Source organism: Eschrichtius robustus, chromosome 14 (genome assembly GCF_028021215.1).
Source record: "Eschrichtius robustus isolate mEscRob2 chromosome 14, mEscRob2.pri, whole genome shotgun sequence".
In the NCBI taxonomy this organism is placed as follows: Eukaryota; Metazoa; Chordata; class Mammalia; order Artiodactyla; family Eschrichtiidae; genus Eschrichtius; species Eschrichtius robustus.
In genome coordinates, this window is record NC_090837.1 from 99,604,064 (window position 1) to 99,627,664 (window position 23,601).

The 23,601-nt window shown below is 58.1% G+C and overlaps 2 protein-coding genes across 5 annotated transcripts in view; one reads left to right on the forward strand and one right to left on the reverse strand.

Annotated features, from left to right (window-relative positions):
- The window catches only part of NFATC1 (nuclear factor of activated T cells 1), a 101,138-nt gene extending 96,639 nt beyond the window's left edge, over window positions 1-4,499 (forward strand). For all 4 annotated transcript variants that reach the window (XM_068563004.1, XM_068563006.1, XM_068563007.1 and 1 more), the window contains exon 10: window positions 2,681-4,499. In XM_068563004.1, the coding sequence (XP_068419105.1) occupies window positions 2,681-2,730 (50 nt within the window). In that variant the 3' untranslated portion in view covers window positions 2,731-4,499. The remainder of the gene's footprint in view (window positions 1-2,680) is intronic.
- Window positions 4,500-11,744: 7,245 nt separating this feature from the next.
- On the reverse strand, window positions 11,745-21,719 carry LOC137776243 (collagen alpha-1(I) chain-like). The gene is made up of 15 exons (XM_068562478.1): window positions 21,521-21,719; window positions 21,053-21,288; window positions 20,778-20,855; window positions 20,580-20,636; window positions 20,010-20,374; window positions 19,484-19,610; window positions 17,496-17,665; window positions 16,605-17,148; window positions 16,111-16,147; window positions 14,924-15,156; window positions 14,090-14,505; window positions 13,567-13,712; window positions 13,283-13,318; window positions 13,088-13,192; window positions 11,745-12,061 (listed from the first exon to the last, which is right to left on the reverse strand). The coding sequence occupies exons 1-15, from the start codon at window positions 21,717-21,719 to the stop codon at window positions 11,745-11,747; spliced, it is 3,066 nt and encodes a 1,021-aa protein (XP_068418579.1).
- Window positions 21,720-23,601: the final 1,882 nt, after the last annotated feature.

Consider the following 23,601-nt stretch of genomic DNA (forward strand, 5'->3'; position numbering starts at 1 on the left):
GACTGTCCAGGACACACCGAGTGATTGCGCCGCCTCCCGCCACCCCGGGCGCCCCCTCCGAGGTTCAGGTGCCCCAGTGGGTAGTAGGGGGAAGCCCACTTCTGAGGCTCCTTCCCTTTTTATCTTGTCAAACAGATGTTAATTTTCCTGTGGTCTGCATAACCCTGAGTAACTAAAAGAGTCTCAGCTACTCTGCTACTGCCTTATTACCCCTGAGCACTCCCAATCCCCATCATTATTACTTTCAGGACTCCCTCTCTACCCCCATCATAATTTACCCTCAGGACACGCTCCCAATCCCCTTCATTATTACCCCTCAGGGCTCCCTCCCACCCTCTTCATTGTTACCCCTCAGGCCTCCCTCCCAATTCCTGTCATTATTACCCCTCAGGACTCTCTCCCAATCCCCTTCATAATTACCTCTCAGGCCTCCCTCCCAATCCCCTTCATTATTACCCCTCAGGACTCTCTCCCAATTCCTGTCATTATTACCCCTCAGGACTCTCTCCCAATTCCTGTCATTATTACCCCTCAGGCCTCCCTCCCAATCCCCTTCATTATTACCCCTCAGGACTCTCTCCCAATTCCTGTCATTATTACCCCTCAGGACTCTCTCCCAATTCCTGTCATTATTACCCCTCAGGCCTTCCTCCCAATTCCTGTCATTATTACCCCTCAGGCCTCCTTCCCAATCCCCTTCATTATTACCCCTCAGGCCTTCCTCCCAATTCCTGTCATTATTACCCCTCAGGCCTCCTTCCCAATCCCCTTCATTATTACTTCTCAGGTTTCCCTCTCAATCCCCAACATTAGACATTTTTCTACCACCCCTTGCTGGTCTCACTAGAATCAGGTTTCTGCTCTGGGACTTCATTGTCCTAAAACCTGAGTGGGAGGACAAGCCCCAGTTCTGTGTGGTATGATTGAACTTTCACCCCTGCTCTTCATGTGGGACCTTGTTTACCGCTGTTCCCACCGTGAAGTCCCTGCTTTGAGGTTTTGACTGCTAATTTCTCTTCCTGGGTGGAGGTGGCCCCGCCGCCTCCCTTCCCCCTCCCAGCAGCACCTGCCACCCGGTGGGAGGGACTCTGGCCCATGTGTGGCCCCAAACCTTTCGCTTTTCTCAGAACAGGTTAGGAAGCCCCGCTGGGCCCACGGCCTAGGCTGCTTTAGGACAAATGAGATGGTGGCCGCGAAAGCACCTTGTAAACCGTCGGTTGCTGAGTGAATGAATACAGGGCGAAGGGCTCTGTGGTGCCCGTGCCATCACACCTCATGTGTGGATTCCCCGCACACACGCCCTGTATCTTTCTAGTACGTTCCACACACTTGGCCTGAGACAGAGACACCCTGCGTGCAGGTGCGGGCTGTCCCGACCCAGACCAATCCCCCAAGGGACTGGGACATGTGAGTGTTCTTTGTCCGAATGCTCTTTCATGGCGGCGTTCTGCAAGGTGTGGACGGGGCCTGTGCCTCTTAGGGACACAGAGGCTGGACCCGTGACGTGGAGGAAACGGAGAGGAGCTCTGTCCTGGTGGCCCAAGTCCCGCCACCCCGCGCCCCGGGCCCCGTCCTGGCCTCCTTGGTGGCCGGGGAGCCTCCTGGGCGGGTGAGCACAGTCTCTCCGGTGTTTACCGTGCGAGGCCGGGGCCGGCCGCAGAGGGCGTGTGGTGCACGTCGGGCGGCCGGGCGGCCTTGTCGGTGCAGGCGTGTCCCCTGCAGGCCGCTGCCCGGCGCCCCCCTGCCCGCGTGCTGGCGGCCCCTCGGGAGGAGCCCGGGTCTGGGGTCCGCAGGGCGGGCTCCTGACTGTGAACCAGGGCCAGCGCGTTCTGTTATCAGTTCCCGTGACACAATTCCTGGTTCCCCCGCTGGGCCTTATTATTGTTATTCTTAAAAATAGTTGGGGGGGTGGTGTTGAAAGGCAGTTTAGGGAAGGGAGTGGGCTCGGGAAACGCACTCCACTGATTGCTCCAGGAAGCCGCCCTCGGCTGGGCGGGGGCCCCTGCAGAAACACACGGTTTATCTGGCAGCAGAGGGAGCCCAGGCGGTTCCGTGACGCAAGCACGTCCCCACCTCTGAGCCCTGCGAGCGGTGGTGACAGCCTCTGGGCCGCATTTCCCCATCTGGTGCCGTGATGGGGGGCAGATGTTGTGCAGGCCACTCCCGTGGCCTTTGCCAGCTCCTCTCACTTCCCCTCCGGCTGCCAAAAATCACAGGCCGATCGTGGACACGAACAACGGGACAGACGTGAAGGAAGAGCCCCGAACAAAGGGAGGCCCGGGCCCGGGCGGCCAGCCCTCCTCCCCGAGCTGCCCTGGCCTGCCTGACCACGAGGCCACGGAGAGGGGCCCGTGGGGCGTGGACTTCACCGGGGTGCTTCCACTGCGGGGTTTATCTTTTGGTTTTGCAAACCTGCGGGAGCACAGGCTGCGCACCGGCGCCTGGGTCAGTCGTCAGCACCCGAGGCCGAGGCCTGACTGGTCTCTGGGCCTGAGCGGCGGCTCTGGAATCACAGCGCCGGGTCCCGGGCAGCTGTGTCCTGCCGGCTCAGGGCACCTCATCCTCTGGGGACACCTTTTCACAGGCTGAACATACTGACTGATGGAATTTCTGGTGATGTATGTAAGCTCGTGTGCAGAGTCCTGTCTCTCTAATGCTCTCTATTTTTGTTCTCTTGCAGTAAACGAGATAATACGAAACGACCTCTCCAGTACCAACATCCACTCGTAGTCGGCAATTTGGACTCTGAGAAGCTGCGTGGTGTTGATTCGACGGTGACAACTGAGTCAACAGACTGAACTCACACCTGGTACCACTCGGAACTTCCACCTTAGTGAAGGCTTAGATCATTCGTACAAAGAAGTAGCTCAAGGAAGGAAGGAAGGACCACTCCATCTTCTGAAGGAAAGTCATCTCAAGAAGGAAGCGAAGGTGGGTGGGTAGGGGGAGCACAGAAGACAGACCGTGTGATGCTCCCCTGTGACCGCACCCCGACGTGGCTGCCTGACCCCACGCGTACCCTTCAGGCACCCCTGCATTTCATACTGGAAGTGCCTTATTTAAGCAGACCGCAGCAGCAGGGCATCATGGAATCGAGCATTGAACTGGCTACCAGGAGAGTATCTGTAGGAGCAAAAGCTGTAAAGACATTTCGTCATGAGGCTTTATCCTATGTATAAGTTAAGAGAATACCGGCGAGCCGGGCATGGTGAGGAAAACCTAACACGTTTCCTACTTTCTTCACCTCTTCCTGGGCTGTAATATACAATTCTGTTGCCTTACTCGGTGCATTTCAGAATTCTTCCAAGGTGTCATCTCAGCTCTTTCATGACTGCCTTCCCTCCCCTGTGTTACTCAAGCCTTAGGGCTGTTCATTATAGCATGTTAGGATTTTGTTTTTAATCTGGCTTCGAACATAGCACAGGTAAGTTGAATAGCACAAGGTAGGTTACTGGACAAAAAAAGAAATCTATCTGCCTTGGGATAGATCTTGCATTTGCATGTGTGTACATATATAGCCATATATTTATGTATGAACATAACGGAGGTGGTGATACTCACTCTTCGCCCAGCAAGGGCGTCCATGTCAGCAATAACCAGTATCCATTCTGGAAAATTCACCTGAGGCTCCAAACCCAGCTTCCCAGCCATTTCCGAGGGGGCCTCACCCAACCCCCGGGAGGTCTGTGTGTTGTCATCTCCTGCAGTTAACCAAGCACTTTAGAAGCCGGGAGAGGTGCGTCCACGATACCGTCTGTTACCAAACGGCAAAATTGGAAAGAAACTATAAATAACGTTACAGAAGGAGTGTAATATATTTGTTCAGCTGTAAGATTATTATTTCACAGAAGCCTTATAACTCTGCTTCATCTAAGGAAACGATAACCAAAAACAGCGTTTAATATGTGGTGACTGTAGTGTGTTTCCAGACTAGTTACTGTTACCAGATAGGTTAGTGTGAGCTTTACTACTGCATTTTGTACCCTTAACAGCTTATTACGCGTTATTGCTAGCAGTGACCTGTCGTTTCATGTAACCAAAAAGCATGGTTTAACGAAAACATGTTTAACCTGATAACTGTGCCTTAGGAACTCACGCCCCATTCCTGGAACTCAGCCGAATCACGCCCTCAGGGGAGGTGACAGGTCCTGTCACCAGACTCGGCGTTTTGGTGGGGAAAGCGCTCTCCCACAGAAAGAATTATTTTAAAAATGTTCTTCTGTACGATCATGTCTTACTTTTTTTTTAAGTCACAGAACCGAAAATCTGAAAGCCATATTTGTAACATTTGCACATTACTGTGAAGAGCTGAAGATATATGGCTTCGTGTACATACGACCCTGCCTTCCCGCCTGAAGCCCTGCCCTGCATTTAGCCTCCTAGGAGTTGCATGAGACATTTCTCGGGAGACTGTCCTATGGAAAGGAAGTGTTTGAGACTGTGTTAGCTCTCTCTGTAGTTAGAAAATCGATCCAATAAAGCAATATTTTTTTGCTGGACAGTCTTAGTTTGAGAGTGATTCATTCTGCGCGTGGAAAATCCTTCTCTGTTCTTAAGCGCGTTCTCTGCTGTAGGTCCGTGTACTTCTGTGTCTGTAAGAGGGGCTTCCCGCTGAGCAGTGTGAGGGGCGTCTCTTTCCTCCTTACACGTCGGGGAGGCCGTCAACCTCTCTGCCCAGAGATGGCGGAGGCTGGCGAGGCCTCCCGCGCTCACAGGAGACCCGCCATCGCCGCACAGGACGAGGCAAGTGGCCTCCTGGCTTTGCCGTCTCCTTCTGCTCCTTGCAAGACCCTCCCTGCCCCTACCCCCACCCCCTGCCTCAGGGTGGGAGGCATAGCATCTAGTTGTTGATAAAGCCAGGGTGACACCTGGAGCTTCTCCAGAGATGAGTGCCCAGAGTTGTGGAAACAATATTTTGCATTCAGGACTTTCAACAGGCAAGAATTCCTGTTTCTCTGGCCAGAAGGTTTACAGATTGAGGGTAAAATCCTAGAAGAACCTCATCAACGCAGCTAGCAACCGACTGTCCCAGCCCGTTTCTGTGCCGACGTACTTGAAGGGAACCCGATGATAATGTCCACGGGAGCTTGGGGAATCGGGGGCACACGCAGAGGGCCTGGTGGGGATTGTGGACAAGGTACCCTCGAGCCCCCAGATCCGGCTGGAGAGCTGGGCCCCAGAGGGAATCCCGGAGCCTATGGGGCGCAAGGAGGGCAGAACTCCCGTCCGCCTCACTGAAGAATGTGCTGGAGGCTGTTAGTTTCAAAGTGAGGTTTTACAAGCCCACCCCCATTCCCAACAACAGCATTTTATATTCAAGAAATAAAAATATACATTTATAAAATGATGGTTTCTGCAGAGGAGGCTGGGCTCCTGCGAATACCAGTTACTTAGTTTTTTGTTTGTTTTATGTTGCTCCTGAATAATAAGGAAAGCATATCCACCAGCTTGTTTCCGGCAGGCAGCTACTGTGTTTTGCTCAGGTGTGTAGACCCGGAGCGTCGGGTCACCTCCCGCCCGCGACATCCGGGGTGACCTCGGCCCTGCGGGAACCCGGGCAGGTGCGGCCCCAGAGCCGCTGACGTGGGACAAGCGGGGCAGCCTCGAGGGGCTGCCCTGCTGACCTCCCCCTTCTCCCCGTCCCGCGCTGCCTGCGGTTCCAGACCGGCCCCAGCCCAAGACGGGGCCGTGGGAAGAAAATCTGCTAAACGTCAGACCAAGTGCAGCCCGAGCAGAACTGGCCGTGGGAGCACCCCTCTCTGTCCAAGGGGGCCCCTGACCTGAGGAGGTGGGTCCCCGGCTGGTTGGAAGACTTCCTGCGGCCCCCTGACCCTGTCACCCAGACAGGCCGCTCCCTCCCCGCCACCCGGGATGCGTGGGCCCCGCCCTGGCTTCAAGGAGGGACCCGCGGGCCCAGCTGCTTCTGCTGGCCCCGTGACTCCCCGGCCAACGACACTGCAACGAGGGGCTCTCTGCGCCACCCTCATTACATCTGCCTTCAGAAATATGTTCCGCGTTGCAATAACTAAACTGCATTTGAGCTGATGTGTTTGGGGAGAAGAAATTGAAAGAAGAAAGACTGGAGCGGCTGAAGCGGAGAGAAAAGGGCCAGATGTGGGAGAAGTCCTTGCTCCACTGTTTTTTTTTTTTAATTAAGGTAAAATTCACAGAAGATGAAATGAGCCGATTTAAAGTGCACAACTCGGGGCATTTGGTACATTCACCGTGTTGTGTGACCACCACCTCTGTCCCCCGGAAGGAAACCCTGTGCCTGTGAGCCGTCACTCCCCACCCCCTCTCCCAGCCCCTGGGAACCACGTTAATTCTGTGCGTGGATTTGTACGTGCTGGATGCTTCATGGCCTCTTTCACGGAGCAGAGTGATCTCAAGGTTCATCCACATCACGGCATTTATCAGAACTTCATTCCTTATGGCCAAATACTACCCACTGGGTGGATGGACCACACTTCGTGTGTCCATCGTCAGCCGATGAACATCTGGGCTGTTTCCACCTTTTGGCTACTGTGAGTAACACTGCTCTGAACATTCGAGTATGAGTTTTTGTTCCAGCCCCTGTTTTTAGTTCTCCGGGGTACACACCTAGGAGTGGAATTCCTGGTAATATTGTAATTGTGTGTTTTACTTTTTGAAGAACTGCTTTCCCTTGTTCGATTTTTAGATTATCCGTCCCCGAGACAGACTCTGGATCACTAACCTGATTTGGAATCACATATGTGAAGCACATTGTATTTATAATTCTTTGTGCCAAAAAAATCATGCTAACTATAAGATGACTAAGTGTTTGTTGATGCCAAAGCAGAAGGCAGCTCTCACCCGTGCCCACCACAGCCTCTTGGGTGGAATCAACCTGCCCTGGTTCCTGCCAGGAAACTGGGGCCTCTGCTTGTGAGTCTGAGTTGTTCAGGTGGTGCCAACCAGGCCCCAGATGACACGTGTGTCTTTTACTTCACACGTCCAAATTCCAAGAGCGGAGAAAAGCGCCTCACGGGGGCCACCGGCGCCGCACTCTGTTTCTTAAAGAACGGAGCTGCTGCAGGCGTTTCACACGACCTCCCTGCTGACGGTGGGATCTGCCACAGGGCCCTTCTGCAAACAGAGCTGCAGACACACACACACACACACACACACACACACACACACACACACACACCCCGTAGAATCTTCCATCCTCCAGCAGCTGCTGTTTTCTGGAGGCTGTGACCACAGGTCTTCAAGCATCGCGGGCCCCCGCCCGGCTGCAGGGCTGCAGCTCGTGGTCATGACCTTATTTACCAGGGCACATTTGTCCTCGGCAGCCACTCCTCGTTCTTCGCAAAAAGGAGGAGGAAGAACACTAATGAGCATCTGTCGGTGGGGGGGGGGGGGCAGGGGGGAGGGGAAGTCGCATGGGGCATGGGAGCTGGGGCGTGGGGGGCCCCCATCCTCAGCCGCCTCTGCCCTCACGTGTGTGTGGGGGGATGGGTAAGTCACGTGGGGGGTGGGGGCCCCCCTCCTCAGCCGCCTCTGCCCTCACGTGTGTGTCGTTTGTGCTCGGGGTTCGTTGAGCTTCAAGGATCTGTGGCTTTATGGTTTTCATCAAAAGTGGAACATGGCAGCCACGCTCTCGTCCAGTGTTCCTGCCCCTCCTTCCGCAGCTGTAGTCACACACACGAGGCTGCGGGAAGTCGGTCCACAGTCCACCAGTGCTCAGTTCCGCAGACTTCTTCTGTTTTACTTTCCTTAGTTTCTCGTGCTGCGTCCTCTTCCGCAGCCTCCAATCCCCTGTGGCTCTAGAGTGTTTCAGGCCCGACGCTGCAGCCTTTAATGTGAGAAGCTGGGTTTGTTAACATGTTAACTCATTCCTCTGACTTCTTGAACATGTAGGAGATAATCATAATACCTGTTTTAATATCCTTGTTTGCTAACTCCATGATTGGTGTGATATTTAGTTGATTTTCATTGACTGATTTTTCGCCTCATTTGGATTGTATTTTCCTGCCTCTTTGCATGATCAGAGGTCAGACATTGTGAATTTTGCCTCACTGAGGGCTGGATATGTTCTGTGTTCTTAATGAATGCTTGCTCTGGGATGCAGTTTAAGTCACTTGGAAAGCTTTGATCCTTTTGGGTCTTTTTAGCTTTTAAACTTTGTTTGATGGGACCAGAAGAACACTTAGCCTGAGGCTAATTTTTCCCACTCTCAGGGCAAAACCCTTCTGAGGACATTCCCCGATGCCCTGTGAAGTATGTTCCACCGTGTGTCAGGCTTGTGTGGGGACCAAGCATCTCTCCCTTTGATCCTTTAGGACCACCACTCTGTACTAGAACTTGAGGGGACTCCCTCCCATGCCTGTGTGGGTCAGGACTCATCCACAGCCCGAAGACAAACCCTCCGCAGCTCTCCAAGCCCCCTTCTGGGCAACCCGCTCCTCTGCGGTAACGCCCCTAAGCTTTGAGCAGCCTTGGCAGCCCTGCCCCGCCCTCTCATCTCCTCAACTCTGGGAAGCTCTGCTGGGGTCCGTCTCCCCACACCGGGGGCTGGAAAACCCTCTGCAGGCCGCAGGCTGGGCCGTCGCTGGGTCCCCCTCTCTGGGATCACTGTTCTTTGTTGCCTGATGGCTAACATCTAACACATGTTTCATATATTTTTTCCATTTTTCACTTTTTTGGGTGGGAGGGTAAATCTGGGCCCTGTTAGTCCATCTTGGCTGAAAGCAGAAGTTCTGACGCTTGATTTTTCAAAGCTTCTTTGGTAGGCCAAATTTTAGTCAGAGAAGTAGTCAATCTTCCATTTTCCCTGCGTTTTATATCATATAACAATAATGCTATTCACATAAAAACTACATGTCTAGCCAAGAGAGTGGCTCATGATCACCAGACATGCCTTGGGGCCTCATATAATTTTAACCGGAAGGGAAAGCGTCAAACAGAGGCTGAAAAACGGCCTTTGCTGCCAAATATGCTTTTTACTTGGAGGAAGAACAAAAGAATCGTGGGGAAGAGACAGAGGTTTCATGGCTTTTCAAAATGCAACAGAAAAGAAAAAAACGTATCTGTGTTCAGGTGGCGTGAGACCCTTCTCACACGGCCCTGGTGTCCTGCTGTCCCTGTGACAGGAAGACAGGAAGCTCGCAGCCGCGGCCTCTCCCAGGTCAAAGCCGCTATCAGGCTCATCCCAGATGACACGGACCAAGACTAACACAGTGGGCTGTCGGCGAATCTAGCTTCACACCCAGAAATGAGGGGCTGAAGTTCATGGGCGCAGCTACCTTTTGTGTTTTCATGTACTGTGCCTGGAAAACATATTAGCTGAGACTACCTTAATTTGGAATTTGGAACAATTAGGCGTTAATGATATTTGGCTGGTTCAAGTTCACTTTTAGACTTTCTAGTGAGAAAGGGGTTTGCGAGCAATTTAATCACTTAAAATAAGAATGTAAGTGGTGTTAAGGTCTTTGGGAACATTCGTTGTTTGCATACAGATAAGGCTGCTAATTATGATTTTTTTCCTATTCATTGTAGTAGGCCCAGCAGGACTTTGACTTGAAAATATACCATTAGCAATTAGTTCCTGTAACTACATATACTTGAAAGGAATAAAGTAAATTTTTAAAAAGTATACCCTCTAATCCAAACCTCTCACTAATTTCTACTCGCTCCACTTAATCTAGATAATAACAGTACATGGTGAATTCCCTGGCGGTCCAGTGGTTAGGACTCTGGGCTTCCACTTCAGGGGGCACGGGTTCGATCCCAGGTCGGGGAATTAAGATCCCACAAGCCGCACGGCGCAGCCTAAATAAATAAACAAATAAATACTTAAAATTTTAAATTAAAAATAAAAAGAAACGGTACATGGCCCATGTATGTGATTCAATGACACTTTCCAAAGTTATTTTCAAATGCGCTCTACGTCATTTGCTACTCAAAGCCATCCTGTGAGGGAGGTGAGACAAATCAAACCCCCAGTCGACAGGTGAAGTTACTGAGGCCTCGGGGGGAGGAAATTGTCTCTTAACTTGTGGGGCAACAGGGCTTTCTCCCTGTGCTCGTGCTTTGAGGAGAGAGAACTGACATCCATCCACACATCCACCCACCCATCCAGCCATCCATCCACCTGCCCATCCACCTATCCTTCCGTCCATCCACCCACCCATCCATCCACCCATCCACCCATCCATCCATCCATCCACCCATCCATCCATCCACCCACCCATCCATCCATCCATCTACCCATCCATCCACCCACCCACCCATCCATCCACCCATCCACCCATCCATCCACCCATCCACCCATCCATCCATCCACCCACCCATCCATCCATCCACCCATCCACCCATCCATCCATCCATCCACCCATCCATCCATCCACCCACCCATCCATCCATCCATCTACCCATCCATCCATCCACCCACCCATCCATCCACCCATCCACCCATCCATCCATCCATCCACCCATCCATCCACCCACCCAACCATCCATCCACCCATCCACCCATCCACCCACCCATCCATCCATCCACCCATCCATCCACCCACCCATCCATCCATCCACCCATCCATCCATCATCCACCCATCCATCCACCTTTCCATCCATCCACCTTTCCATCCATCCATCCACCCATTCAGCCACCTTTCCATCCATCCATCCATCCATCCATCCATCCATCCACCCATTCAGCCACCTTTCCATCCATCCACCCATTCAGCCACCTTTCCATCCACCCACCCATCCATCCATCCATCCATCCACCCATCCACCCATCCATCCACCCATCCATCCATCCATCCATCCATCCACCCATCCACCCATCCATCCACCCATCCATCCATCCATCCATCCATCCACCCATCCACCCATCCATCCACCCATCCATCCATCCATCCATCCAACCATCCACCCATCCATCCATCCACCCATTCATCCCCTGTGCCCCACCGCCCCCCATGTTTGGTGACCCTCCTCTGCTGGGGGTCATGGACCCCTCCTGCTGCCCCCCACCGTTGTGCTTAGATTTGGGTTTCTTTGCGTCTGTTGGTTGCAGTTTCCTGGCAGATATGCATCCTGGCTGGGGCAGCTGGCCCAGCAGGTAGGTTTCCTTCTGCCCTTGTGTCCTTCAGCCATGCTCCTGTCGTCAGGCCCCCTTGGCCAGGCCATCTCCTCCCATCCTGGATGTTGGTGACAGATGGCCTGGTATTCCCCTCACATGGATTTCCTAATTATTCTTGGAGCCAGATCCAAGCGGAAGATGGAGGCAACGCCTGTGGCCCCCGCTGGCCTAGCCACCCCTGCCTGGAACTTCCTTGTGGCCAGAAATCTGGAAGGTGGGGCCTGCAGGGGAGAGGCCTCGGGGGAGGGGTGTGCTTGTATCCATCAAGCTGCACATGTGGGACCTGTGTGCTGTTGTGATGGGGCCGTGGCTGCCAGGCTGAGGGGACTGTGGTATTGGGGGTTGAGAAGGGAGGGGACTGAGTAACTCAAGGCCCCATATTTGTAACACTTTGAGGCTTTTAGCCTGAGTTACCAGCGATGGCACTTTAACAGCTTTCTACGTTTTCTGTGTTGTCGTACTTGACATTCACAATGACCTGGAAGCTGTCTGCAGGCATCCCAAACCTGATATGCAGCAGTGAGGCATGTTCGGAGATGGTCCTGGAGAGACCCTGGTGCGGCCAGGACAGGTCCGCACGCTCTCAGCGCTCTGCCATCCGCTCTGCCGTGTGCTGGTTGCTTCTCCCTCTCAGCCCCCGGCCCTACCCGAGGTCTCCCAGGTCAGCTCTGCTCTAGGCCTGTCGTCCCCAGGGCTGGGGTAGGGGTGGGTGGCCAGGCCAGCCAAGGGGCGGCGGGTAAGCAGCTGCTGTATCGACACAGGTTCTGCAGGTGAGCGGATCTGGACCTGCGCTTCGTCCTGCGGCCCGGGATCCGCGCAGCCCAGGTTCCTGCGCGCGCCGGCTGTGTGGGCGCCGGGGGTGCAGCTGCCCCCTCCACGGAACCTTCTCCTGGGACTGAGCTGAGCTGCCGTCCTCCAGCCCACGGAGGTGGGAGCGTCAGGCTGCTCTGGGGAACAAAAATGGCCACGTCTGGTCGCAGAGCCGTGAAAGGCCTGCCTTTTTCCTTAGGGTTCCATGGGAGTTAAGGGTTTAAGACCGAGTCATGTGGCAGCAGGCACTGGAGGTGGTGGTCTAGTGATACATCTGAGGAAAGTCTCCGACAAAAGAGGTTTTAAACCCCATTAACCAGGAAGCCCATTAACCAGATCATTTATTTCCTGATTATTCCATTAAGCAAAAATTTCTGGATTATGTTTTGATGGGCTTGTGATGAAATCCCAGGCAGTGTTTCTTTAATGAGGAGGCGTTGGGGGCCGCTCCCCCTAAACGGTGGAGCTGCCTGCCTCACTGGCTCAGCTGGGAGGTTAGCCAAGGCCCCAGCCGGGGCAGCAAGGAGATACAGAAAGATGCTCGAGCACAGAGCTAATTAGGGGGACCCGGGGCAGAACGTTTGGCTCCAGAGGGTGAGTGGAGACGGGCGTGTGGAGGACGGGAAGCCGCTCAGCAGAGGGGCGAGATGGGAGACGGGGTCTGGATCCCAAAGCAGGAGGCGCCTGGGTTGTGGACAGAAGTCAGCACAGGCCTTGGACACTCCCGGGTCACAGGGCGTTTCATCGCAGGCCGCGTCCTCATTGAAAGCATTTGTGTTCGTGCCAGGACCCCTCTGGGCTCTGGGAGAGTAGTCTGGTTTCGTTCAACCCGTGGGACGTCTCGTCCCTGCTCTCAGTAAAGAAGTCATCGCCCACAACTGGGGGGCTGGCCCTTGGCGACTGCTGCACGCGGGGACTGGAAGGGACCCCAAGGCCTGAGCTCAGCAGACAGTCATCATACCTGTTGTCCCAGCTCGACAGGTTGCGTCCCGGGGGTGGGTGTGTCCGAGCGCCCAGCGAGGGCCGGGCTGGGAAGGCGTTATTACAAAAGAAAATGTACCCAGGCCCTGGCCTCCAGGAGCCCCCGGCCTCCAGGAGCCCCCGAGAAGGGGAGGAGAGCCGGGCGCCTAAGGGAACGGTGGACCCTCGCTCCTGACCACAACCTGACAGCTGGGCCTGCGCACACGCGCGGGGGGTCACCAGCCGCGCCCGAGGGACGGGGGCTCCGTGCTCGCGCCCTTTTGCTCTCTTGGCCCACACCCCCGACGCTGCGAAGAAGCATGGATATTTAGGACTGCAGTTCTCACAGGTTGCTACGACCTAACGGTTTTATTTCTGTCCGTACGTAGAAGACTTACCCTCTCCGTAGCCCTTTCCCTCGCTGGCCGGGCACTCTGCAGGGCCACGCCAGCCTCAGCCCCCCCAGGGGCCTAAAGCTGAGCTCGTGCTCCTTCCAGGTGCCTCGAGTTTGTCCAAGTGCCGTTTCCCTGTCACCCAAACCCGACACCCTCCCGTGGCCCCAGAATCACACTCTCCTGGCCGCCGGACCCCACCTTGTTCTCCATGCGCACGAGGCCTGTGCCAGGGACACCCCTGGACCCCGGGTGGTGAGCCCGGCCGGGCGGGTGGGACCCAGACGTACCAGAAGCCGTGGGGAGAAAGGGGGGACCTGGGCTTAGGGTCCTTTGGCTGAACCGCGGGAGGCGAGTGTGGGGGGACCCCGCCGCGCCGATTCCTGGGGGCTGGGGGCTCCGGGGAAACACGTCGACGGCGCGTGCCTGCTCACTGCTGACGGCCCGGCGTTAACCGGGCAGTGGCGGCCTCTCCCGGACCAGACCCGTCAGTGCCTTTGCTCCCAAAATCTGGGTGCGTTGTCTCCTGTCTTTGGTCTTGGTGGGTGAGGAGCATTACTTTTGGTACTAAAGTGGTGGTTTGCAAAGCAAATTTGCCGTCGCTTTTAGCAGGGCTTCGGCTGAGGTGTGTTCTGTGTCACCACCTTCTGAGGCCGAATCTCAGCTTTGCTTCAAGTGTGGGTTTAGGACATTGAGGTCCTGTGAGGCCCTGTTTAAACTGTAAGCTCTACACAAGCCTCCAGGAGGCCCGTGAGCCTGGACGTGGCGACAGGACGGAAAGAGTTGGAAGAAGAAGACGCTGCCCTCCCGGACCCTGTCTGGCTGTCGTCCCCCCAACCCCCGCCCGCAGCCCCTCCTCGCGAGATGCACACGATGGCCACGCGTGTGGCTCGTCCCCTCGCCGGCAAGGGCGCGCGGCCGAGGCGGGCAGTGACGCTCCGTCCCCCCCGACGCAAAGGGACCCGTTCACCCTCTTTACAGCGGCGGGAACTCGGCCCCGCAGAGCCAGCAACTGGCAGGGCCGCCTGGCGGGGAAAGGCTGCGCTGGGTGGCGTGGGTGTCTCCGTGGTGGGGCCCTGCTCTGTTCCGGAAGCTTCCGTGACGAGGCCCTGTCCTCGGTCATGGGTCACTGCGGCGTGAAGCCTGGGGCACGTGGCCTCCGCAGAGTCCGCTGCCCGGGAGCGAGGCGCCGGGAGCCTGGCGTTCCGCACACCGTCAGCCGAGGCCAGCTGACGGGAGAGGAGACAGGGGACAGACGAGGCCCGGTGTCCGAGAGGCGGCAGCTTAGCACCTGCCCCTGAACTTGATAAGACGCAGATCCGTGCTGACTCAGTTAGACGTCTACACCTCCTTCTCTGCATCTGAGAAAACAGGTGCTGGCCTCAAGGGCCACTCAGACCATGCTCTGTCGCCATGAAGCAAAGCTTACAGTGGCCTGGGGGGTGACAGAGTCTCAGGGCCCCCTCTCACGTGGCTGACAGTGGAGCTGACACCACATCTGCTGGGCTCTGTGCTGTGGTTTGTGCCCCGTGGACGGAAAGGCCAGCGGGCAGGTGACCCTGTGACAGGAAGTGCCCGAGGCCACCGTGTCCTGTCTTCCTCTTTGTTTGAGAGAAAAAGCCAAAGCTCCGGGGCTGCCGCTCACACCGTCATGCCCTCCCCCGGGCAGTCAGTGGCCTGTCCTCCGTCAGCAGGACCCCCCCATGGGACTCTGGCGCGGCCGTAGCGGGAACTCCGCAGCCGGCTGAGGCCTGCGGGGCTGCTGGCCGTGGGGCCCGAGTGTGAGGAAGGGATTTTCCTGACAACCCGGGGAAAGGGAAGGTCAGGCCCTGAGGAGGGCATGACGGCACGGAAGCCACCTGCAGAGGTCGTTTTAGAGGCTAAGGGGCGGGGGCGGGGTCACAGGTGCCCAGGGCCGGTAGGGAACAAAGGAAGGAGAGGTCGGGGGTCCTTACAGCACGTGGTCCAGCTCAGACCCGGGACAAGACCTGCTACAAGAGCTGCGGCTGTGGCCACATCCGACCAGGGCCTCCAGGGCCCCTCAGGTCCTAACGCCGCAGCTCGGGCCTCCCGTTCCTCCACCCTGAGCCTGAAACCACCCATGGGCCCCGCACCGGGGGACCCACCTGGTCCCCTTGCCCAGATGCCCTGGTCAGACGCCTGTCTCCGCCTGGGTCCTCCCTCCACCTGGGCCTGGCCTGCCCTCCCTGCCTTCTGACGGGAGCCCCCTGGTGCCAGCCAACCACCCACCTGGATTTGTTTTTTCAAGAAGGCATTGTTTATTTGATCTGCTTTTGGTTCTGCCTTGCCTGTTCCTTGTCACCTGAATTTCCTGCCAATCCTTTCAGCACCTCCTGTTGGGACCTGCCCAGTGAGTCTGGCAAATTGGTTCCAATTAGCGTGACTGTAAACCCGGTGGGCACACAGGGCCTCACACCCAGGTGCCTGGTTGGGCGGGAGAAAAAGTAGGAACGTGGCAGGAAAACAAGGAGGGAGTCACTGGAGGCTGTCACTTCCCTGGGCTGCCTGCACCAAGTCCCACAGCCGGCGGCCTAAGCGCCTCACGGGACTGGGGGCCGGACGCCAAGACCAAGCTGTGGGCAGGCTGGTGCCTTCCGAGCCGTGAGGGGGCATCTCATCCCAGCCTCTCCCCAGCTTCTGGTGGCCGCCCGAAATCGCTGGGTTCCCAGTCTCTGTCTGTGCGGTCACGTGGCCTCTCCCTAGGTGTCTGTGTCCAAATGTCCCCTTTTCACAAGGACACCACTCATGTTGGGCGAGGGCCGCCCTGCTCCAGCCCGAGCTCACCCTAACCAGTCACGCGCAAAGAGGGGCACCTTCAGGGGCCCCGGGGTCGGACTCCAGCGCGTGCACCTGGGGAGACACACTCGGCCCCTGGCGGAGGTCTGAAGGCAGCTGCCGGGCTCGCTCCTACTTGCCTGTCGGTCGCCAGCGGGGCTTCCTGCGCCGCTCCTTCCCTCCCCCCTCCCCCCCATCCCGTCGCCTCCGCCCAGGCCCGGTCCAGTCTCTCCAGGGTTCAGCCTCCGCTTCCCCAGGGACTGTTCTCCTACCGACTGTCCCTCCTTTCTCTCCTTGTGGTCACTGAGACAAAATGTATTTACACGTCCCTTGGTAACAGGACTTAATTCACCACAGTGCAGACTGAAACTAGCCCAGTTTACACAGAAGATAACATGAGTGTATTCTACTGCGTGATCTTTCTTTAAAACCCTCATTTAACCTAAGAAAAGTGAACAGCTGGGCAGGATTTCTCTAGAAAATTACAGAAGTGAAAGCTGGCCCCCGTGGACCGCCCAGGCACGGTCCGCACCCTGACTCTGGGGGCCTGAGCCCGTCCGCGCCCACGCCAGGGGCAGAGGTACTGCAGGCGGAGCCACGGCGGGGCTGGACGCCCCATGTTCACGTACTGGCTGGCTCTGGGCCGGAGGCGCAGGGATCTTCTCCGAAGTTCTCGTCCCTCGGCCCCGCTCTCTGGCTCCAGGGTTGGCAGCCGGCCGTTCCCGACTGCTGCGGCTGGACAGTGTCCTGTCGCTTTCGCTTTAAATCCTCTCGTGTGCTGCGTGCGCCCTGAAGACGCGGTCCGCACCCTGCCGGGCCCCTCGCAGATCTGCCCACCCGCGTCCAGGGGTGTGCCAGCTCCAGGGGGACCAGGAGCCCGCCCGCCCCGCCTCCTGGGGGGCCCTCCGCCCCTGACGGGGAACTGAGCGTGTGAAGGCGAGGCCTGCAGAGCCCCGCGGCTGAGGCCTCGAGGACCCCGCGCGGACCTCCCGGGACTTTCCACGGTCACCCCCTCCGTGCGGCCGGCTGTCCTGCCCCCAGAGCTCCCCGAGCCCCACGGCACAGAGCAGGAGGCTCTAGGAGCGGGCCGTGACTCAGCCGGGGAGGAATGTATTCTTTGGCATTTGCTGCGAGGAGCTGGAGTTGGCACCGCCTCTGAACACGTGGGAGTCCAGGCCGGACGGCTCTGCGTCTGTCACCTCCCCCAGGGCGGGGAGGCTTCAGAGGCCCTGGGGGCCCACATGGCCCGGCCCTGGGACCTGCTTCTCCAGGGCTGGCAGAGGAGCTGCTTTTATAGGATTAACAGCAGCACCTGGGAAGCTGGGGAAGCAAGAGAAATGGAAATTCAGGGTGATTTTGCCAAAGGCCACTTAGGCTTCTGTCCTGTGACTTTAAAATTAGGTTAGTGAAGCACTAAATCTACCTCCGACGTTCGGTTCCGACGGTCACACCTAGGGAGACACCTTCAGCATGGGACGGCGTCTCCGTGACTATGTGGCCGGGCGCCACCCGCTGAGTCACCGAGTCGGAGCCCCACGCCTGCCCCGCTGCGGGAAACCGGCTTCTCCCGAGGCGGACCCGGCCTGACCCCGTCTTCCCGCAGAGACGGAAGCTCGTGGAAGCTGCCTTCCGCGGCAAACAGCAACCCCAGGCTACTGATCTCTGAGCGAACGCGTAGACGAGTAAAGCAACGAGGGAATGCACGTGTATGAGACGCTGCGCTGGGAGGTGGGAGAACTGGGAACAGAGGCTCAGGGGAGAGGCCCTGCTCCAGCAGCAGCTCCCCTGCGTGGAGCCGTGGGCCTGTGCCTCGTGCCCACGTGCTCCGTGTTAACTGGCAGTGAAGTTTCATTCCCGTAACTCACCACCGTCAGGGTGACACCCTGGACCCAGTGGCAGGTCTAGGCCCTACACAAGGCCCTGAGTTCAGGCTCACTTCCCCGAGCCGCCTCGTGTCCCCTCCCGTCCCTTCAGGCGCCGCCTGGCTCCACGCACTGTCCCCCCCTCCAGCTCTGAATCCTCTCAGACCGCGCCGAGGTACAGCGGCTGACAACCTCAAAGAACCGCCGGGTCTCCACGGCATGCGTGCTCCCACCCCGTTCTCCGCGCCCACGGAAGACATCACTGGGTGATCCCAGCATCCTTTCCCACTGAGCCCAGACAGCCCTGAGCCTGGCGCTCCAGGAACCACTGCCCAGCAATCACGTTCAGACACCGAGAGGAGGCCTCCGCCTTCCCGCCTTAAGCGAACGGCTTGAAGAAGCTGATGGGATTTCAAGCCTCTGCTGGAGGGCTGTCCGCCTGGCCCCCTCGAACTGCATCATCCGAGAGAGCTCGCTTTGCCACCGAGGACCCTTAGAAATTCCAGCATCGCTCTGATCTGCTGATTCACGCAGATGACTCTCCCGGTGGAAATCCATCTCCTTATTCGAACGTGTGGCACAGCTGCCTCTAGCTTAGGAGCCGCTGAGCTGCCTCTAGCTTAGGAGCCCCCCGCCATTGTCAGAGGCTGATCGAAAACAGCGAGGCTATCTCTTCCCCGGGGCTGTTCATCAGTTTCGTGTGTTTGTGCAGTTTGGCTTGAAAAACGAAGTAAGGAGTTAGCCCGAGTCCAAACGCAGCGCACGGCCACGTGTAACTGTGAATCCCTGGCCGGTCAGGAGGGTGTTGCACCTTCCTGGCCCTTCGGCAGGTGTTAGGTGAACCTCAGAAGGCTGGCCAGCGGTCCCTGGACCAGGACACCCCGCCCACGCCCCACCGAAAAGTTTCTGCCCGATGGCCTCTCCCTCAATCCTTGGCAAAATTCTGTGAGATACCCAGGAGTTTTGAACTGCTGTTTAAACCACACCTTGTTTATCTTCCTAAATGCTAAGTGGTAGATGGAAAGCACATTTCAGAACACTTGGTGTTCCTGCAAACACGGAGACGTTTCTTGATTTATTCCCAGCTCTTGAATCAACAGTCCTTTTGAGGTTGCCGCAAGTCGGAGAGGGGGGGGGGTCACACAGTGGCTTCCACACTGGAGCCCTGCCACCGGGAGGCAAGTGACTTCTTCTCCTCCCCCCTCCCTCCTCCCCTCCTTTTTTTTTTTTTTTTGCAGCCAAAAAAGCTGCATTGTTTCCACTTGATGGTGGCTTGGGAGGCCCCATGGCTGAAGGGCGAGGCTGGGGCACAGGCCCCGCCCAGGGCTGGGAAGGCCCCTAGTTGGCTTGAGATACTCGCCCAGTAGGTCACGGAGTGTGGTCAGGGGGCTGCGTCTCCTTGGAGAGTCTCCACTCCTGGTTCGGAGTGGTTTCAGGAAGTCACGGAGACAGGTCTGCAGGCAGAGCCGGCCGTCCCGAGCAGCAGGGCCTGGCTTGGGGTCTCCCAGGCCAGGGCAGCTCCGTGGTTTCTAGGGTGAAGCCCCCTCACCGCGAGACAGCGCTGCACCTGCTGGAAGACGCGTGTCTGGGAGACACTGTGGCCAGCTTGCGGGAAGACTGGCCACCCCCTGCGGGGCCCTGGGGAGAGGTGGTCCAGGAGGATCATTCTTGGGGATCTGGGGGCCCGTGGTGGTGACAGCCAGCAGCTAACCACGAAAAGGGTGTCGGCTGGTCCTAGAAGCCAAGAGGACGGCCCAGAGGCTGCGTCTGGAGGGGAGCTGAGTGGGACCCTCGGAGATGGCTGAGACCACCGGGCGTTGGGGCCGGTGACTCTGAGAACCAGACCCGCTTTTCCTCCGCACTGGGGGCCACAGGTCCCCTGCTGCCTGGGTGCAGGGCTGCCTAAATATTGAAAAGTGTTAAATCAAGCTTGCAAATTGTATAAACTCTGCCTTCATAACCACCTGAGAGCCCAGCTCTGAACTTAGACTTCTTGGCTTTTCTAGGCAAAGTGGCGGCAGGGGAGAGACCAGCTCAGGTCCCCGTCTGCTTTCCTCAATCTCCTCCCCACGGACTTGACCCCGGTCCACCTGTCCAGCCGCCGCCGCCCTGGCTGTGTGGTCTGGCAGGGGGACGATTTGGGGAGGGGCTCCGAGGGTCTGCAGGGGTCAGGGTGAGGGTTAGGGCTGGCTTGGGGCAGGCCGTTCTCCCCAGGAGGGGCCCTCCCGCCTGAGGCCACGGGGGTCCTGACGGGGAGGGGCTGCCCGCCCTGACGGGGGTGAGCGGGGCCAGGTGCCCCTTGTTTGCTGGCCGTGGTCACTGGTGTTTGGGCCCCTTCTCTCCCCAGGTGCCGAGGCTCAGCGAGAGCTTCTGGAAGCAGCATGCAGGGTGAGGGAGGTGTTGTCCACGCAGGTCTGAAGGAGGGCGGGCTTGGGGTGGCCTGCAGGCAGAGGGGCACTTGGGCACAGTGGCCGAGCCTGTGCCCGGCTTACTGCTCCTTCCCTGCCTCGGATGAAAGGGTCTCCACCCTCTTGGTGGCCCGGGTCAGACTCTCTCCCACCTCCTGGCCACCTGGTCATCACCCCATCCCCCTCTGACCACCCACAGACCGTTGTGACCGGACATCGCCCGTTCCCCGGACTCACCGCTTCCCAGCCTCCGCGCGTCACCTCCCGACGCAGCTCAGATCCCGCCCCAGCTCCCTGGGCACAGGCAAGCCCCAAGCCAGGCTGACACTCAGACGTGGGGCGGGGGGACAATGGCTGGCCCGGCGCCATCAGGAATGAGACCCAGGCTTGTGAAGGGCGGGGCGGGGCTAGGGAAGCAGGTTCGGTTCCCGGCACCAAACAGCCCCCGTCACCCCAGGGGGCCGCCCAGTTCACTCCCCCGGGGACGGGCACCTGGCCCTCTGAGATGAGCCTCTAAGGGGACGGAACAGCGCGGCCCAGAGCTCCGGGCCAGGGCGCCGAGAGGCTTAATGGCGCTCAGCAGGCTGTTCCTAATTGCCTGTGGAATTGAGGGCTGATTCTCAGATACGGCCCCAAGGAGTGATTCCACCAAACGGGCTGAAGGCGCCGCTTCCTCGTCCATCCGTGGGTGGGGGAGGGGTGCTGCTCACACAGACCCCGTCAGGCTGCGTGGGCAGCGCCCATGGACGGGGCACCCCGGCCCCTAAGGCAGCGCAGCCAGGGCAGAGCATCCGGGCCGGGGGCAGGGCCTTGGGCAGGACCACAGCCCAGGCCTGAGGCCCCACCGCAGGGCATGCGGGCACGGCTGCACCGGGCCTGGCCCCCCTGCGGCGCCCTCGCGGGGACCTGCCCCGCGTCCCCAGGGTTCGCTGCTCGCCACGGTCACCTGGGCCCGCCGGGGGCCTGTGGGTCGGCTGTTAGCACGCGGACCCCCTGGACAGGGTCCCTCGGGGATCTAACTGGGCTTTTCTGGGGGCTGCATATAACGTTTGTGAGAGTGAGCAAGCGGAAAGCACACAGGACCGGGTGCAGGTGGAGGGCCATCTTACACCTGCTCAGGAGGCAAAGTTGGTTTTACAGAAAAGCGAAGAAGAAAGTGCTGCCGCCCTCCGCCTCACTTCCGAGGGCTGGAGGGCGAGGCCCGCGCTTGGTCTGATCCCGCCCCGTGATCTTCACCATCAGGCCTCTGGCCTCTGTCTGGGTGACCCCCTGTCTGCCGTTAGCAGCAGTTCCGCATCGAAGAGTGGTGACATTCCACGGAGTGCAGGCTGCCTGGGGGGTGTCCAGGTGGTGAGGACACGGCACGGTGGTCCCCATGGTGGCCCCGCGGGCCTGCACCACGCAGGAGGGACCGCGTGGTGTGCAGGGCGGGGACGGGACGACGTCCACCGCGGCAGGATGAGGAAAGCCAGTCGGTAGCCTTAAGCCTGATTAAAGCATCCCGCACCGCGGGGCACGGCCGCCCCAGCCTGGATCCTCCTGCGGGGCCTGGACTGGCGGGCCATGCCGCGAGGAGAAACCAGGGGCACCGGGTAGGCCAGGGCCTGTCGGGGGCCTGTGCGGAGGCAGCAGACAGCTCCTCAAGGGCGGCCAGGCGGGCAACAGGCCTCTGCCCTGCCAGGGGCGGCGCCAGCTTCACACCGGCCCGAAGCAGCAGGGCAGTTTCAGTGACGACCCAGGACTGGGCAGCTCTGACCACAGGAGCTTTTCCTCACGTGGCAGCAAATCGCTCCCCTGGAACTCCTGCCGTCGTCCAAGCTCTGTTCTCGGGGCAGATGCACCAAAGGACTCCCTTCCCCACACTCTCCTCTGCCCCGCAGCTGCGTCCGAGCTCTGTCCCCGTGGCTTCGGTCCAGAGCTGAGCACCGGCTGGAAATTTGATGATGTCAAGACTATTATTAATTCTGTCTGTGTGGTAATAGATTTCTACCAATGTTCTTTTTAAAAATCTTTATTTTTCAGGGAAAGATGCCCAAATATTTATGGATGAAATATGAAGGGTAGGATTTCTGTGGCTGGCGGGGCAGAGGCCACCAGGCTGGCTGAGCTGGTCACTGTGGAAGCTGGAAGGGGGCCCATGGGCTCTACAAGGCCATTCTCTCTACCGTTTCTGTTCTCACTTGTCTGTAATATGAAGTCAGAAAACGGGCCCGGAGCAGACGCGCCCAGTCTCATATCTTGCGTCTTGACTCTGAGAGCTGAAAACGCAGGCTCCTCGAGGCCCTCGCACCACCTGGGCTGGAAGGAGGACCACCCAACCCCCCACAGCCAGGCTGCTGTCACCAGGCGCCCGCCTACCGCTGAAGGGAGGGGCCCGGACCACTTGGCGTCACCCTCACAGAGTCCCTCCTGGCTTCACAGCTCTAACTGGATCCGGTCAGCACAGTACCCATTGAGGGGTTAGGGCCCCAGACTGGTGCCTGGGCCGAGTGTAGTGGCTGCATGGTGGCCTTGATGCTGCCAGCCCAGGAGCGGGGACCTCAGTTTCCGAGCGACACATGGGAATCGTTTTTTGGGAGGGAAGAGAGATGGGATCGGCGAATAGCCCTGCCTGCACAGGCATGGAGTCGAGGGCAAGTTCTCTCGCGTCCCAGAGTGTGTCCACGCCAGACACATGTGCAGCCAGCGTGTGTGCTACCCAAAGCCAGCGCGTGTGTGGACACTCCCCGTGTTTCTCTGATGTCCACTGCAAGGGTCCCTCCAGGGAAGCTGTGGTCGGAGCTGGGGACAAGGGGACAGCCGCGGCGTGTGGGGGGGTGGACGCCCGGGGAGCGGGTGCTTAGCCCAGGTCTGAGCAGGTCTGGCTGCACCTTCCTCGTTCTGCCCACGTTCCGGCCGCCTTTGCGTCAACACACCTTGGCCCTGGTAGCTCCGTCTCCCCGTCCTCCTCATCTGAAAAGGCCACCTGCCACGGGCAGCCTCCGAACGCCCCTCCTCGCCAGCCAGGGGCTTCCCAGCCTTCTTAACCGAGGCCTGTCCCGCCATGAGAAATGGCCCTGCTGTCACAACAGCGTACACGGCACACGCAGATGGGAGACGACCTCGCCGGGTGAGCGATTCCCCAATAGAAATCAGCGTCTGTTGCAATCGTAGAAATGGACATTTCTATTCCATTTTTTAATGCTAGTTAGGACTCATGACGTTGATTTCACAACCAGCTAATGGGTGGTGACCTGCAGTTTTCAAGTCGCCTGCAGCC